Source organism: Dendrobates tinctorius, unplaced genomic scaffold, assembly GCF_039654945.1.
Source record: "Dendrobates tinctorius isolate UK_male_01 unplaced genomic scaffold, ASM3965494v1 ptg000164l, whole genome shotgun sequence".
NCBI lineage: Eukaryota > Metazoa > Chordata > Amphibia > Anura > Dendrobatidae > Dendrobates > Dendrobates tinctorius.
This window is the reverse complement of record NW_027361831.1, coordinates 4,087,046-4,102,590: the sequence shown is the minus strand read 5'-3', so window position 1 is coordinate 4,102,590 and position 15,545 is coordinate 4,087,046. Positions and strand designations below refer to the sequence as shown.

The following is a 15,545-nucleotide window of genomic DNA, read 5'->3' as shown; positions in this document are numbered from 1 at the left end:
GTGGAGGGACACCGGGACATGGATGTAGAGCGCGGCTGCGGAGGGATATAACAGGATGGTGGGTGGAGAGTGGAGATGTTAAGGAAGACAACGGGACCCACAGTTAGGTACTATACCCGGGTAACGCCGGGCTCTTCAGTTAGTTCAGTAATAAAATTGTTGATTTTTATCTTGATTATTATTGTGGGATCTCTTCATTGTTGTATAAGGATTCATATGGGACTAGTTTTGTACTTAATGTTAGAAGTGCCCCGTTGATATTTGGATATTTATTGACTTAATGTGGGAAATGTTATTTATTAACTATTTTGTGTGACACCACTCTCTCATTTAAGGGTACAAAAATTAAAAGTTTTAAAATTCCAAAATTTTCTAAATTGTAGTTTTTTTCATAAACAAAATGCAAGTTATATCAAAGAAATTGAAGAAATGTTACCACTAACTTGAAGTACTATATGTCACGAAAAAACATTCTCAGAATCAGTGGGATCCGTTGAAGCGTTCAAGAGCTATAACTTCATAAAGTGACAGTGGTCAGAATTGTAAAAATTGCCTAGGTCATTACGTACCAAATTGGCTCTGTCACTAAGGGTTAAGGGATCCTTTACGGCCTTTGTGATGAGAAGTAAATAAGAATGTGATACCTTGTTTGGACTGGGAGAGCCCTCCAAAAAGGAGGTAAACAACTTAATCATATGGAGAGAAAGCTCCTCTAGCAAATATATATCTGTACCTGGATAAGAATGAAGTGATTAAACAGAGTCAGCATGGGTTTGTAACTAATAAGTCATGTCAGACTAACTCAGAGGCGTATCTAGGCTTTCTGGGTTCGGCGCCCCCCCCGAGTACATATGCGACTTGCACACTTAGTCATGCACCCACGAGCCACTCTCCCTAATCCTCTCAATGTTCAGTAAAAGGCTGAAAGCAGGAAGAGAAGCTCGTTGTCACGGGACCATAACTATGAAAATCGCATATGAGTGAAGTGTCCATGTGATGACTACTGGAACCTGCAGAGCTGAATCCTGACATTGCAGCTTCTGAATTCTCACAACTAATGCACTGCACACTTTTAGGATTCTCCCTTGCCGATGTACAGTCATGTCAGCACAAGTATGTGATTTGTATACTTCTGGCCACATTCCGACTAGACGTGCCCGGCCTTGCTCCGGTCATTTTCATTGAGTGAGGCCACACACATCTAGTCAGCATGTGACCGTATGTATGTAAATTACTGGCACGAGAGAATCCTAACAGCGTTCAGTGAGCACTGTGAGAATTCAGAAGTCTGCAGTCACATAGAATGACTGCAGACTCAGCACAAGCCTGGAGAACCCCTTTAATGCTCCTAACAAATAAAAACATGAGAATTAGTCAGTATCACAAATAATATTTACATCCAGATACCTTATAGATGACGTCGTCTCTGCAGTCGTTCTCCTTTTCTTCTTCTTGTCCAGACCCCATGATGAGTTTTCTCATCCACAGCCGTCTCTGTAGACGTCCATCTTCTCCGGTCTTCTGCAGCAAATCTCCACACGATGCCCTTAAAGATAGAAGTGTCATTATAATGCTCCTAAATAAAAATGTCTGCAATATACTGTCGCCTCACACTGTTCCCCTCCCTCCTCATACTGTCTCCTCTAACATCCCCTCTGTTCACCATACTGTCTCCTCATATATTTACAGCAAAGAGCAAACAGATGAACGGCATACTAGGGCACACAAATCACCACATTACCAGACGGAGCTATTTATCTGAAGTATTGCGGCATATAATTCAGTCAAAAAATGGAGGTGCTTGCATGAAAAAACATGAATATTTCAATGTGAAGCGAAAAAAGAAGAAATATGCAGCACTCACCGATATAGCTGAAAAACTGTGCGTCTTTATTTCACATAAATTCCATCAATAGATGTGTGGACATGCAGGACGTTAGAGGGACCCGTAAAAGCGAGTAATCGCGAAACGGCCGTTGTCCGGCACCTCCCTCCCCTAGAATTCCTCTAACGTCCTGCATGTCCACACATCTATTGATGGAATTTATGTGAAATAAAGACGCACAGTTTTTCAGCTATATCGGTGAGTGCTGCATATTTCTTTTTTCGCCTCATATATTTACCCCCTCACTCTCTATACTGTCTGCTCACACATACCCCCGACTCCCCATACTGTGTCTGCACACACCCCATCATCCTCACTCCCCATACTGTGTCCACATACATTAACCCGTTCGCTCCCCATACTTTCTGCACCCATCCCCCATACTGTTTCCTCATACATACTCTTCATTTTTTTGTCCTCAAATCTCCCCACACACATTAAATCCCCCATCCCTCACACACTTTAAATAGCCCCCCATCCCTACTTCCAAATCCCCCCACACATTATGTACCCCCCACTCCAAATCCCCCCACACATTAACCCCATCCCCACTCCAAATCCCCCCACACATTAAGTATCCCCATCCCCACTCATTAACCCCCCCCACACATTAACCCCCATCCCCACTCATTAACCCCACACACACATTAACCCCCCACACACACATTAACCCCCACACACACATTAACCCCCACACACATTAACCCCCATCCCCACTCATTAACCCCCATCGCCACTCATTAACCCCACACACATTAACCCCCACCCCCACTCATTAACCCCCCACACATTAACCCCAACCCTACTCATTAACCCCCCACTCATTAACCCCCCCACACACATTAACCCCCCCTCATTAACCCCCATCGCCACTCATTAACCCCTACACATTAACCCCCATCCCCACTCAATAACCCCCCACACACATTAACCCCTATCCCCACTCATTAACCCCCCCACTCATTAACACCCCCCATCTTCGGTGGTTCTTCAGCTCCACAGAGGAGCACACTTACCACCAGCGTTCGTTCTGGGCGCCGGGGAGTGACGTCAGCAGCGTAATCACATGTCCTGATCACGCTGCTGACGTCGCTCAGGCCCGGCGGTCTGAGCTTCAATTGTACTGGCGTCTGTATAGGCGCCAGTACAATTGTTCCCTGGGAGCCGGCACGCGCACCTTCTCTGCGCCAGCTGTCAGCTTGACAGCTGACACAGAGAACCGCCGACTCTCATGCCGGGGGGCGGCAGAACGCAGCCGCCAGGGAGGACACTGCGGACCGCTGCATTAGGCGGCCCGACTGCGCCCCCTGCCGGCTGCGCCCGGGGCAACTGCCCCAGCTGCCCCCCTAGATACGCCCCTGGACTAACTTAATTTCCTTCTATGACAGAATCACTAATTGGGTGGGTCAGGGAAATGCTGTAGCTATAGTATATCTTGACTTCAGCAAAGCAGTTGACAAAGTATCTCACACAATCCTTATTGAAAAAATGGCTAAGTATGGACAAGGCAACTGTTAGGTGGATTCATAACTGGCTTAGTGATTGGACCCAAAGAGTGGTCGTAAATGGCTGCACATCCAGTTGGAAGAATGTCTCAAGTGTGGTACCACAGGGCTCTGTCCTGGGTCCTGTATTGTTCAACATCTTTATCAACGATTTAGATGAAGGAATTGAGGGTAAACTGAATAAATTTGCTGATGACACAAAGCTAGGAGGGATAGCTAATACTAGAGAAGAGAGAGAGGATTCAAAAAGATATAAATAAACTGGAGCAGTGAGCAGCAACTATCAGAATGGTTTTTAACAGCAAAAAATGCAAAGTACTACATCTGGGCAATAAAAATGAAAAAAAGCATATACAGAATGGGAGGAATGGGGCTAAACAACAGCACATGTGAAAAAGACTTGGGTATACTAATAGATCACAGACTGAATATGAGTCAACAGTGTGATGCAGCAGCAAAAAAGGCAAATGCAATTCTAGGATGTATTAACAGAAGCATGCAGTCTAGATCACGTGAAGTCATTATTGCCCTCTACTCCTCTTTGGTCAGACCTCATCTTGAATACTGTGTCCAGTTTTGGGCGCCACATTTTAAAAAAGACATCAACAAACTGGAGCAAGTTCAGAGAAGAGTGACCAGAATGGTGACCGGTCTGCACCCCTGTCTTATGAGGAAAGGTTGCAGGATTTGGGAATGTTTAGCTTGCAGAAGAGAAGACTGAGAGGAGACTTAATAGCTGTCTTCAAATATCTCAAGGGCTGTCACATTGTAGAAAGATCATCTTTATTCTCATTTGCACAAGGAAAGCACTAGAAGCAATGGGATGAAACTGAATGGGAGGAGACACAGATTAGATATTAGAAAATACTTTTTGACAATTAGAGTGATCAATGAGTAGAACAGGCTGCCACGAGAGGTGGTGAGTTCTCCTTCAATAGAAGTCTTCAAACAGAGGCTAGACAGACATCTGACTGGGATGATTTAGCAAATCCTGCTTTGAGCAGGGGGTTGGACCAGATGGCCCAGGAGGTCCCTTCCAACTCTTCGATTCTATGATTCTATATATAGTAAATATAAATACTTCAACCTATCCGGTCCAGAGGATTTGCCCAAAGGAAGATCCCTCAGTTGCCCACAATTTCCTCTTGAGTCACTGGTTAATTAAGAGTCAGCAAAGCCTCAGGGGTCAGAACAGGAAGGTTTAAATTTGATACAATTTCAATATAATGTTTCTATTAGCCCTATTTGAGGGAAGAGTATCTTGAAGGTTGTACAGTTTACAATAGAATTCATAAAATAAATTCAAAATTTCTATTGGATTGTAATGAAATATACCATCAACCCCCCTAAGGGCCTGGTGATGTGAGGTCAAAGCCCTCCTCTTCAATAACCTAGCCAATAGTGAGTAGGTCTTATTACCTTTTTTGTAATAATATTGTTTTGTATAAAGAAGTAGTTTTTCAACTTTATGCATGGAGAGATATTTTAACCTATTTCTAATCTCCACAACCTTATTCAGAATCCTCAAAGAGGATGAAACAGACAACTTACGTTCTTCTTTGATTAGTTGTGAGGTTTAAATTAAAATTTGGCATTTTTTTCAATCTTGAATCTTCTTTAATACAATAACCCCTCATAACAGCCTTATGAGCTTCCCGCAAAACAGAAGGAGACTGAACCCTCATTAAGATGAAAGAAGTTGTTGAGATGGTCCAATAAGGTATTCTGGATAGGTGGGTCCTTAATTAGGAACTCATTCAAATGACAGACCCTAGTGAACAGTTGAGTGGATTTGAGGTCCAATACAGCAGGAGCGTGATCAGACCAGGTAATTTGTCCCATCTCCACATTCTCCATCATCCTAAGAGTTAATATATTAGCACAAGATAAATCAATTCTGGTATTGGTATAATGAGGAGGAGAGTAAAAGGAAAAGGCCCTATCATTAGGGTGATCTATCCTCCATAAATGAAATAAGGAGTTGGCCCTAATTAATTTTCTGAAATCACTTGCCATTCTAATTAAATTTTGTGGTGGAGGAGTGTTAATAACAGATTGTCTATCGAATACCTCTGAGAAAGGGACATTAAAATCTCCTCCAATCAATATGGCTGCCAGTGTAAGGTTTTGGAGTGAAGATAATTCTTTCTGCAGAAATCTGATCTGTTCAGTATTTGGAGCATAAACTACATAAAATGACAGACTTATCCCTCAAAGAAGCTTCTAAAACCACAAACCTACCCCCCCCCCCCCCGAGTTAATATGCATTTTGTTCACTTGCAAGAGGCAACCTGAAGATATTAAAATTGCCACTCGCCCGCTCTTATTATTGTTGAAGGCAGAATAAGAGACAGGGAATGAATTAAAGGCAAACCTGAACGTTCCAGATTTATCATAATGAGTCTCCTGTAAGAAGACTGTCAGCCTTCTGAGACTTCAATTCCTTCAGGGTGAGCCTCCTTTTTCTATGGAAGTTGAGACCCCTAACGTTCAGTGATATTATGCATATCATGGCATGTGTTTGAGTTACTCACACATTCACAGAACCCCAAAACTGTCACCTCTCCCAAGGTCCCCGATATGCAGTGATGAACCATACCCTCCAAGATGTTTCAGGTTTCTTGTTCAAGAAGCTGCATCTAAACGAATGGACAGGAGAAAACAAAAAAGTAGGGGAAAGACCAGACAAAAAAAAGAGAAAAAAATTGCAAACTCTAGAAAATAAAGAACCATAATTACCTGGCCCAAGGCTACACCTGTTGAACAAGTCAAACCCATTAGAAAGGCAAAGGAATGAAATAAACGTAGCCCCAGGAGAGATTACCAGAGGAGTAGAACCCAAATTTTGATCCGCGCAAAAGAGAAAAAAAGAGAAATCTCTAGTAACAAGAAAAAAATATCCCTTCCAGCAGGTCAAACCGGGGCTCACCCAGGCATATAACGTCAATATCTTGTGGAAATTTCTGCATACATGATAAATGGCTTCCAGCTTCTTATGAAACGTTATAAAGATGAACCTGCATTGGTTAATACTCTTAGAGAGATAAACAACTTCAATATGCTGACTCCTGCATTATAGAAAATTGTAGGTAACAGATTAAATTAAATCTAACAAGATTCAGTGAAGTCTATTGATGGATGTGCTCCTCTCTTGCCACCCCTGGGATGCGGACCACCTCATTCCTTTTTTCTTTATTTCTGGGTCCAGACTGGAGGTAGCGGCGGGACTCCAGGCAGAGTCGTATCTCAGTCAACAATCTTAGGAATCTGAAGCCCCAATGATTCACAAAAGGCTAGTAGGTCCTCCAGGGAACGTAAAGTTGCTGAGATTCCTTCCCTCCAGGCTGTTAACGTAGTGTCACACTTAGCGATGCACCAGCGATCCCGACCAGCGATATGACGCGGTCAGGATCGCTGGTGCATCGCTAAGTGGTCTCTAGTGAGCTGCCACACAGGCAGATCTCACCAGCGACATAGCAGGGGTCGGGGGTCGCTACTTACCTGTCAGACGAGGCGATCCTGACGTTCTCCTGCCCGCGTCCACGCGTCGCTTGTCGGTGCCACAGGAAGCCCAGCAGGAAGCTGATGACGAGAAACGGCCCAGGACGTTCTCGCGCGATCAGCGATAACCAGCGGGGAGCCGGTCGGAGGTAAGTATCAGACATAGCGATATCGCTAGCAATATCGCTATAACGTCACAAAAACCAGTGACGTTATAGCGATATTGCTAGCGATATCGCTTAGTGTGACAGGCCCTTTAGATCAAAGCGGAAACCCCATCTGTAAGAGATTCTAAGATCTTTCAGGATGGTCAATAAGGGCCTGATGAGCCACCTTTTTTGCAGAGTAATACCCGATAAATCCGGAAATAACTGAATTGCGGTGTCCAGATACAATATCTCCCTCTGGGATCTGTCTTTCATCATTATCTTTTCTTTGATTTCAAAATCATGGAGGCAACAGATAATGTCTCTTGGATAAGGTGATGACTCCTTAGGCTGTAGGGCCGGATGAGCTCGGTCAAATTTAATAGTCATTGAGGCTGAATCTTCGAAAATGGAATTAAAAATATCCTGTAAGATTATTTTGGTGTTTTCCTGATCATTGGATTCTGGGACACCTCTCACCCTAATGTTACATCTCCTACCCCGATTGTCCAGAACTGAACCAAAGTTCTCTAATAGGTTCCTGTTGTGAAATAGATGCCTGGTGTAATTCAGCCACATGGGATCTGGTGAGGTTGTGTTCCCCCTCCAAAGAATCAATCCGACCGGACAGAAGCTGTAGTCTTGCCCCACACAGGCAATCTCAGATCTGCATATATCTTTGACTTCTGCTATTAATGATTTAAAATCATATTTTGAGGGAAAACGTGAGAATAACTTCACCCACAGCGGCGGAGGGTGCTCTCCCAGGTGGCCCTCTTCCTCCTCAGAGGTCTCCCCTGCATAGTCACTCCAATCCCCTTCATGAGTGACTTTAGATGTTAACTTAACCCCTTCACCCCCAAGGGTGGTTTGCACGTTCATGACCGGGCCAATTTTTACAATTATGACCACTGTACCTTTATGAGGTCATAACTCTGGAACGCTTCCATGGATCCTGGTGATTCTGACATTGTTTTCTCGTGACATATTGTACTTCATGTTAGTGGTAAGATTTAATTCAAATAACTTGCGTTTATTTGTGACAAAAACGGAAATGTGGCAAAAATTTAGAAAATTTCGCAATTTTCCAACTTTGAATTTTTATGCCCTTAAATCACAGAGATACGGCACACAAAAAACTTGATAACTAACATTTCCCACATGTTTACTTTACATCAGCACAATTTTGGAACCAAAATTTTTTTTTGTTAGGAAGTTATAAGGGTTAAAAGTTGACCAGCGATTTCTCATTTTTACAACACCATTTTATTTTTAGGACCACATCACATTTGAAGCCACTTTGAGGGGTCTATATGATAGAAAATACCCAAAAGTGACACCATTCTAAAAACTGCACCCCTTAAGGTGCTCAAAACCACATTCAAGAAGATTATTAACCCTTTAGGTGCGTCACAGGAATTTTTTTGAATATTTAAAAAAAAAATGAACATCTAACTTTTTTTCATAAAAAAAATACTTCAGGTTCAATTTTTTTTATTTTACCAAGGGTAACGGGAGAAATTGGACTGCAAAAGTTATTGTGCAATTTGTCCTGAGTACGCTGATACCTGATATGTGGGGGGGAACGACTGTTTCGGCACATGGCAGAGCTCAGAATGGAAGGAGCGCCGTTTGACTTTTTCAATGCAAAATTGGCTGGAATTCAGATTGGACGCCATGTCACGTTTGGAGAGTCCCTGATGTACCTAAACAGTGGAAACCCCCTACAAGTGACCCCATTTTGGAAACTAGACCCCCCAAGGAACATATCTAGATATGTGGTGAGAACTTTGAACCCACAAGGGCTTTACAGAAGTTTATAACGTACAGCGGTACAATTAAAAAATCATATTTTTTCCACAAAAATGATCTTTTCACCCAAATTTTTATTTTCCCAAGGGTAACAGGACCCTAAAAGTTATTGTTCAATTTGTCCTGAGTACGCTGATACCCCACATGTGGGGGTAAACCACTATTTGGGCGCATGGCAGAGCTCGGAAGGGAAGCAGCGCCATTTGACGTTTTTGGCTGGAATTGAGATCGGACACCATGTCGCGATTGGAAAACCCCTGATGTACCTAAACAGTGGAACCCCCCCACAAATGACACCATTTTGTAAACTAGACCCCCCATGGAACTTATCTAGATGTGTGGTGAGGACTTTGAACCCCCAAGGGCTTCACAGAAGTTTATAATGCCCGGGCATGAAAATAAAAAATTCTTATTTTTTCCACAAACATGATCAATTAGTCCCCAATTTTTTCATTTTCCCAAGGGTAACAGGAGAAATTGGACCCCCAAAAGTTGTTGTCCAATTTGGCCTGAGTACGCTGACACCCCATATGTGGGAGAAAACAACTGTATGGACACACGTCGGGGCTCGGAAGGGAAGCAGTGACGTTTTGGAATACAGACTTTGATGGAATGGTCTGCGGGTGTCATGTGCGTTTGGAGAGCCCCTGATGTACCTAAACTATTGAAACTCCCCACAAGTGACCCCATTTTGGACACTAGACCCCCCACGGAACTTATCTAGATGTGTGGTGAGCACTTTGAACCCCCAAGTGCTTCACAGAAGTTTATAACACTCGGACGTGAAAATAAAGAAATCATTTTTTTCCACAGAAATGATATTTTTGCCCCCAATTTTTTATTTTCCTAAGGGTAACAGGAGAAATTGGACCCCAAAAATTGTTTTGCAATTTGTCCTGAGTAGGCTGATACCCTACATGTGGGGGTTAAACACTGTTTGGGCGCATGGCAGAGCTTGGAAGGGAAGGAGCACCATTTGACTTTTTCAACTCAGAATTGGCTGGAATTGAGATCAGACGCCATGTTGCATTTGGAGAGCCCCTGATGTGCCCAAACAGTGGAAACCCCCCAATTCTAACTCCAACCCGAACCCCAACACACCCCTAACCCTAATCTCAGCCCTAACCCTAACCCTAGCCCTAACCCTAATGGAAAAATGGAAATAAATACATTTTTTTTATTTTATTATTTTTCCCTAACTAAGGGGGTGATAACGGGGGGTTTGATTTACGATTTATGGCGGTTTTTATATTTGGCAGCTGTTGCACGGTAAAAGACGCTTTTTATTGTAAAAATAGTTTTTGCATCACCACATATTGAGAGCTATAATTTTTCCGTATTTTGACACACCGAGTCATGTGAGGTCTTATTTTTTGCGGGACGAGTTAACGTTTTTATTGGTACCATTTTCGGGCACGTGACATTTTTTGATCGCTTTTTATTCCGATTTTTGGGACGCAGAATGAACAAAAACCAGCGTTTCATGAATTTCTTTTGGGGGGGTGCGTTTCACCGTTCTGCGTGCGGTAAAATTGATGAAGCGGTTTTATTCTTCGGGTCAGTACGGTTACAGCGATACCTCATTTAGGTCTTTTTTACGTTTTGTCGGTTTTATGCAATGAAAACTATTTTATATAAAAAATAATTATTTTTGCATCGCTTTATTCTGCGAGCTATAACTTTTTTATTTTTTCGCTGATGATGCTGTGTGGTGGCTCGTTTTTTGCGGGACAAGATGACGTTTTCAGCGGTACCATGGATATTTATATGCGTCTTTTTGATCGCGCGTTATTTCACTTTTTGTATGGAGGTATGATAATAAATCATTATTTTTTGCTTCGTTTTTTATTTTTATTTTTTAATGGGTTCTCTAAAGGGGTTAACTAATGGGACAGTTTTATAGGGCGGGTCGTTACGGACGCGGCGATACCTAATATGTGTACTTTTATTGTTTTGGTTTTTTTTTATTTCCAAAAAATGGATTTATTGGGGGAATATTTTTTTTTTTTTTCTAATTTATTTGGCGATTTTTTTAAAATTATTTTAACACTTTTTTTTTTTTTTAACTTTATTAAATAGTCCCAGGTGGGACATCACTGTCCTGTGACAGATCGCTGATCTGTCACATCACAGATCACTGTGACAGATCAGCGATCTGTCACAGGCAGTGCAGAAGGCTTCCTCATGCCTGCGCTTTGCAGGCACTGAGGAAGCCAGCTTCCTGCAGGCCCCCGAAGGCCCCCATTGCCATCTTGGATTCAGGGGCCTGCAGGAAAGGAGCCCCCCGCAGCAGCGCTGCACATTGCGCTGCCGTGGGGGCTCAGAGAAGCACGGAGGGAGCCCCCTCCCTGCCGATGCTTCCCTTTAACCCCGGTACACCGCGATCATGTTTGATCGCGGTGTGCAAGGGGTTAACGTGTCGGGGGCGGTCCGTGACCGCCCCTGACACATTGTGCCGGGTGTCAGCTGTGATAATCAGCTGACACCCGGCCGCGATCAGCGGCGCTCACCACGTGGGCGCCGCTGATCGCGGTAGATGTACTATCCCGTCCATGGGCATAGGGGCCCGGGTCCCCTGGACGGGATAGTACGTCGGATGTCAGGAAGGGGTTAAAGGGACTCTTTTTAGAGAACTTTTTCCCCACCTCTCCATCATTTCTGCTCCTATCCATTGGGGGGGTCTTTGTGGTTCTTTGGGATAGCAGAGGATCTGAGGCACGGCTCTGCAGGGGGAGGGGAAAGAGATGTCCTCCTTCTCCAGCCTGTAGCGGACCACCATTTTGTGAGGTACACTGTCCAAGGGAGATCCGAGTCTCCAAGTCCCTACCAGCCTACTGCTGCTGCTGTGGGATGCCTCCCTCAAAATTATCCTCCTTACCCCCTCCAGTTGCAGAGTCTGCTGGACATGGCTGTGGATCTCCCTCATCTAAGACCCAAGGAACTGCAGCCTCCAAATGCTGTCACCGCCTCCCCCTCATGGCAAGATGGCGCCCGAGCCAACACGCCTCTGCTCCTGCAGGAGGAGAGCGTCCAGAGTGGTCACAGCCGGCCGATACTGCTCCGGAGAGCGCAGGATTCCTGACTCTCCTGGGGCCCATTGGAGAGGCAGGAAAACCGCCGGTGCAGGTATCGTACGGCCGGTGAAGTAGGAAGCCTGGCGGGAGATCTGTAGCTGCGCATCTGCTCAGGCCAGCATCTGGACACTGTGGATATTGTTGTTTAACAGTAGAAAACTGCATAAAATGGACTCAGTTTCCCTTTGTGAATTCATCTTTAGGAGTAGTGACTATTTTGACTCCGCAGGTATTCTCTGGAAATTAGCACTCACTGGATGTTGAAGAATGAAAATTGCAAATATGCCATTTTATTATCCAATAAGTGGTGCCCAACTTGTGCTTCTGCAGACACACACACTGTAAATGTTTGTGGGTTCTTCCCATTACTACAGTTTTAAACATATGGACGCAAATAGGGTTTGGCTTGGCTTTGAAAGCACAGATTTTGCTGTACTGGTTCATGGAAGCCATGTTGCTTTACAAGGACTACTGTTAGATTTTTAACTGTTTTTATCTCCATAAATAATTGAATTGTAATTTATTTGGGTATTTTAGAAATGTTATAAAAATGTAATTCATCATAATTTATTTAAAAATAATCTTTATTCTTGGCAGATGACTGCACCAAGAGATCAGATGGGCAATTGCCATCTTCAATTTTTAAATCAGATGCGCTTGATACCAATCAAGATATAACTGACATCTGTGCCACTATTCCAGATATTCCATCATCCTTTCACAGCAAAGATCAATTTGAACCTTTTAAACAGGTCCTATCTTCTGATTCATTACAGACTATTAAGAAAAATTCAATTCACAAAGAAGGTATTACATTTCCAAGTCCTCTGACATCAAACAAGAAATTTTCAAATTTAGAATATGAAAAAAGTTTTTCCCTCAAAACATCTTTTGCTACACATCCAAAAGTTCACATCGAGGAGAAAATATGTTCTTTAGAGTATGGGAAATATTTTAACCAGAAATTAGTGCATGTTAGACAAAAAACAGTTCATGAAGGAGAGAAGCCATATTCATGTTCAGAATGTGGGAAATGTTTTGCAAAGAAATTATTTTTTGTTGCACATCAAAGAACTCACACGGGGGAGAAGCCATATTCTTGTTCAGAATGTGGGAAGTGTTTTGCAAGCAAGCCATATCTTGTTAAACATCAGAGAAGTCACACAGGGGAAAAACCATTTTCATGTTTAGAATGTGGGAAATGTTTTGCACAAAAATCACAATTTGTTACACATCAGAGAACTCATACAGGGGAGAAGCCTTTTTCATGTTCAGAATGTGAGAAATGTTTTGCAGCTAAATCAAATCTTGTTACACATCAGAAAAGTCACACAGGGGAGAAGCCATTTTCATGTTCAGAATGTGGGAAATGTTTTGCACATAAATACTGTCTTGTTTCACATCAGAAAACTCACACAGGGGAGAAGCCATTTTCATGTTCAGAATGTGGGAAATGTTTTGCACTTAAATCACGTCTTGTTACACATCAGAAAACTCACACAGGGGAGAAGCCATTTTCATGTTCAGAATGTGGGAAATGTTTTGCACATAAATCACATCTTGTTACACACCAGAGAACTCACACAGGGAAGAAGCCATTTCCATGTTCAGAATGTGGGAAATGTTTTGTAAAGAAATCCCAATTTGTTGCACATCAGAGAACTCACTCAGGGGAGAAGCCATTCCCATGTTCAGAATGTGGAAAATGTTTTGCAGAAAAATCAAACCTTGTTAGTCATCTGAGAACTCACACAGGGGAGAAGCCATTTTCATGTTCAGAATGTGGGAAATGTTTTGCGAAAAAATCAAATCTTGTTAGTCATCAGAGAACTCATGCAGGATAGAAACCATTTTCATGTTCAGAATGTGGGAAATATTTTACTAACAAAAGGAGTCTTACTAAAACTCAAATATTTCACAAAGGGAGAACTCATTTTCATACCTAGAAGGTGAAAAATGCTTTATTCGAAAATTATATTTTGTTGACCACAAAGGAAAACTCACACAGGAAGAAATCATATACTATATATACTCGTGTATAAGCCGAGATTTTCAGCACACTTTTTTGTGCTGAAAATGCCCCCTTCGGCTTATATACATGAGACATTGTGCAGAAACCAGTGGGGGAGGGGTAGGGGCAGCAGGAGCCTGTGGCTGGAACATCATACTCACCCTTCTCGTGTCATCGCTGAACGTCCCTGCATTCTCCGTTGTCCCAGGGCCGGCATCTTCTTCCTTTGTTGGGCGGTCGCATAGTAATGCTCATTAAAGTAATGATTATGGATACGACTCAACTCCCATAGGCGTGGAGGCATATTCATTACCTTAATGAGGGGGTACCATGGGACAGATCAACATAGGAAGTCGCTGCCGGCCCCAGGACAACGGAGGATGCAGGGACGTTCAGCGATGGCAGGAGGAGGGTGAGTATGATGGGGGGAGCACTGAGGAGGACGGGAAAGCACTGAGGAGGACGAGAGAAGCACAGAGGAGGACGGGGAGCACTGAGGAGGACTGGAGAAGCACAGAGGAGGACGGGGAAGCACTGAGGAGGGGAAGCACGGAGGAGGACAGGGGAAGCACTAAAGAGGACGGAGGAAGCATGGAGGATGGGGGAGCACTGAGGAGCATGGAGGACGACGGAGGAGCACAGAGGAGGAGAGGGAGCTGAGCCATACATAGAAAGATGGGATGGGGGTGCCGAGCCATGCATACTGGGAGGGGGGAGCCACACAGAGCAGGACAGGGATGAGGGGACAATGCATACCCAGCTTATACTCGAGTCAATAAGCTTACCCAGTTTTCAGTGGCAAAATTAGGTGCCTCGGCTTATACGCAGGTCGGCTTATACTCGAGTATATACGACATTTTGGACAAATTGTACAAGACATAACAGAGTCAAAGTAATGAAAACTTCAAGTGATTCTCACTAAATTAGAATATCATCAAAAACTTAATTTTTCAGTTTTTCAATACAAAAAGTGAAACTCATATATAGTCAATACAAACAGAGTGATCTATTTCAAGTGTTTATTTCTGTTTATGTTGATAATTATGGGTTACAGCCAATGAAAACCCAAAAGTCATTATCTCAGTAAATTAGAATAATTAACAAAAAACACCTGCAAAGGCTTCCTAAGCATTCAAAAAGGTCCCTTAGTCTGTTTCAGTAGGCTCCACAATCATGGGGAAGACTGCTGACTTATCAGATGTCCAGAAAGCAGTCATTGACACACTCCACAGGGGGGGTAAGGAACAAAAGGTCATTGCTAAAGAAGCTGGCTGTTCACAACGTGCTGTATCCAAGCATATTAATGGAAAGCTGAGTGGAAGGAAAAAGTGTGGTAGGAAAAGGTGCATAAGCAACTGGGATCACCGCAGCTTTGAAACGATTGTTAAGAAAAGGCCATTCAAAAATTGGGGGGAGATTCACAAGGAGTGGACTGCTGCTGGAGTCATTGCTTCAAGAGCCACCGCACACAAACCATTTCCAGGACATGGGCTACAAGTGTCACATTCCATGTGTCAAGCCACTCATGACCAACAGACAACATCCAAGGTGTTGTTTTCAGATGAAAGTAAATTTTGCATTTCATTTGGAAATCAAGGTCCCAGAGTCTGG

The 15,545-nt window shown here is 43.3% G+C and overlaps 1 protein-coding gene across 1 annotated transcript in view; it reads left to right on the top strand.

Annotated features, from left to right (window-relative positions):
• The window catches only part of LOC141052904 (uncharacterized), a 36,313-nt gene extending 22,050 nt beyond the window's left edge, over positions 1–14,263 (top strand). Inside the window, exon 6 of the mRNA XM_073550221.1 lies at positions 12,521–14,263. Coding sequence (XP_073406322.1) covers positions 12,521–13,767 — 1,247 coding nt within the window. The 3' untranslated portion in view covers positions 13,768–14,263. The remainder of the gene's footprint in view (positions 1–12,520) is intronic.
• Positions 14,264–15,545: the final 1,282 nt, after the last annotated feature.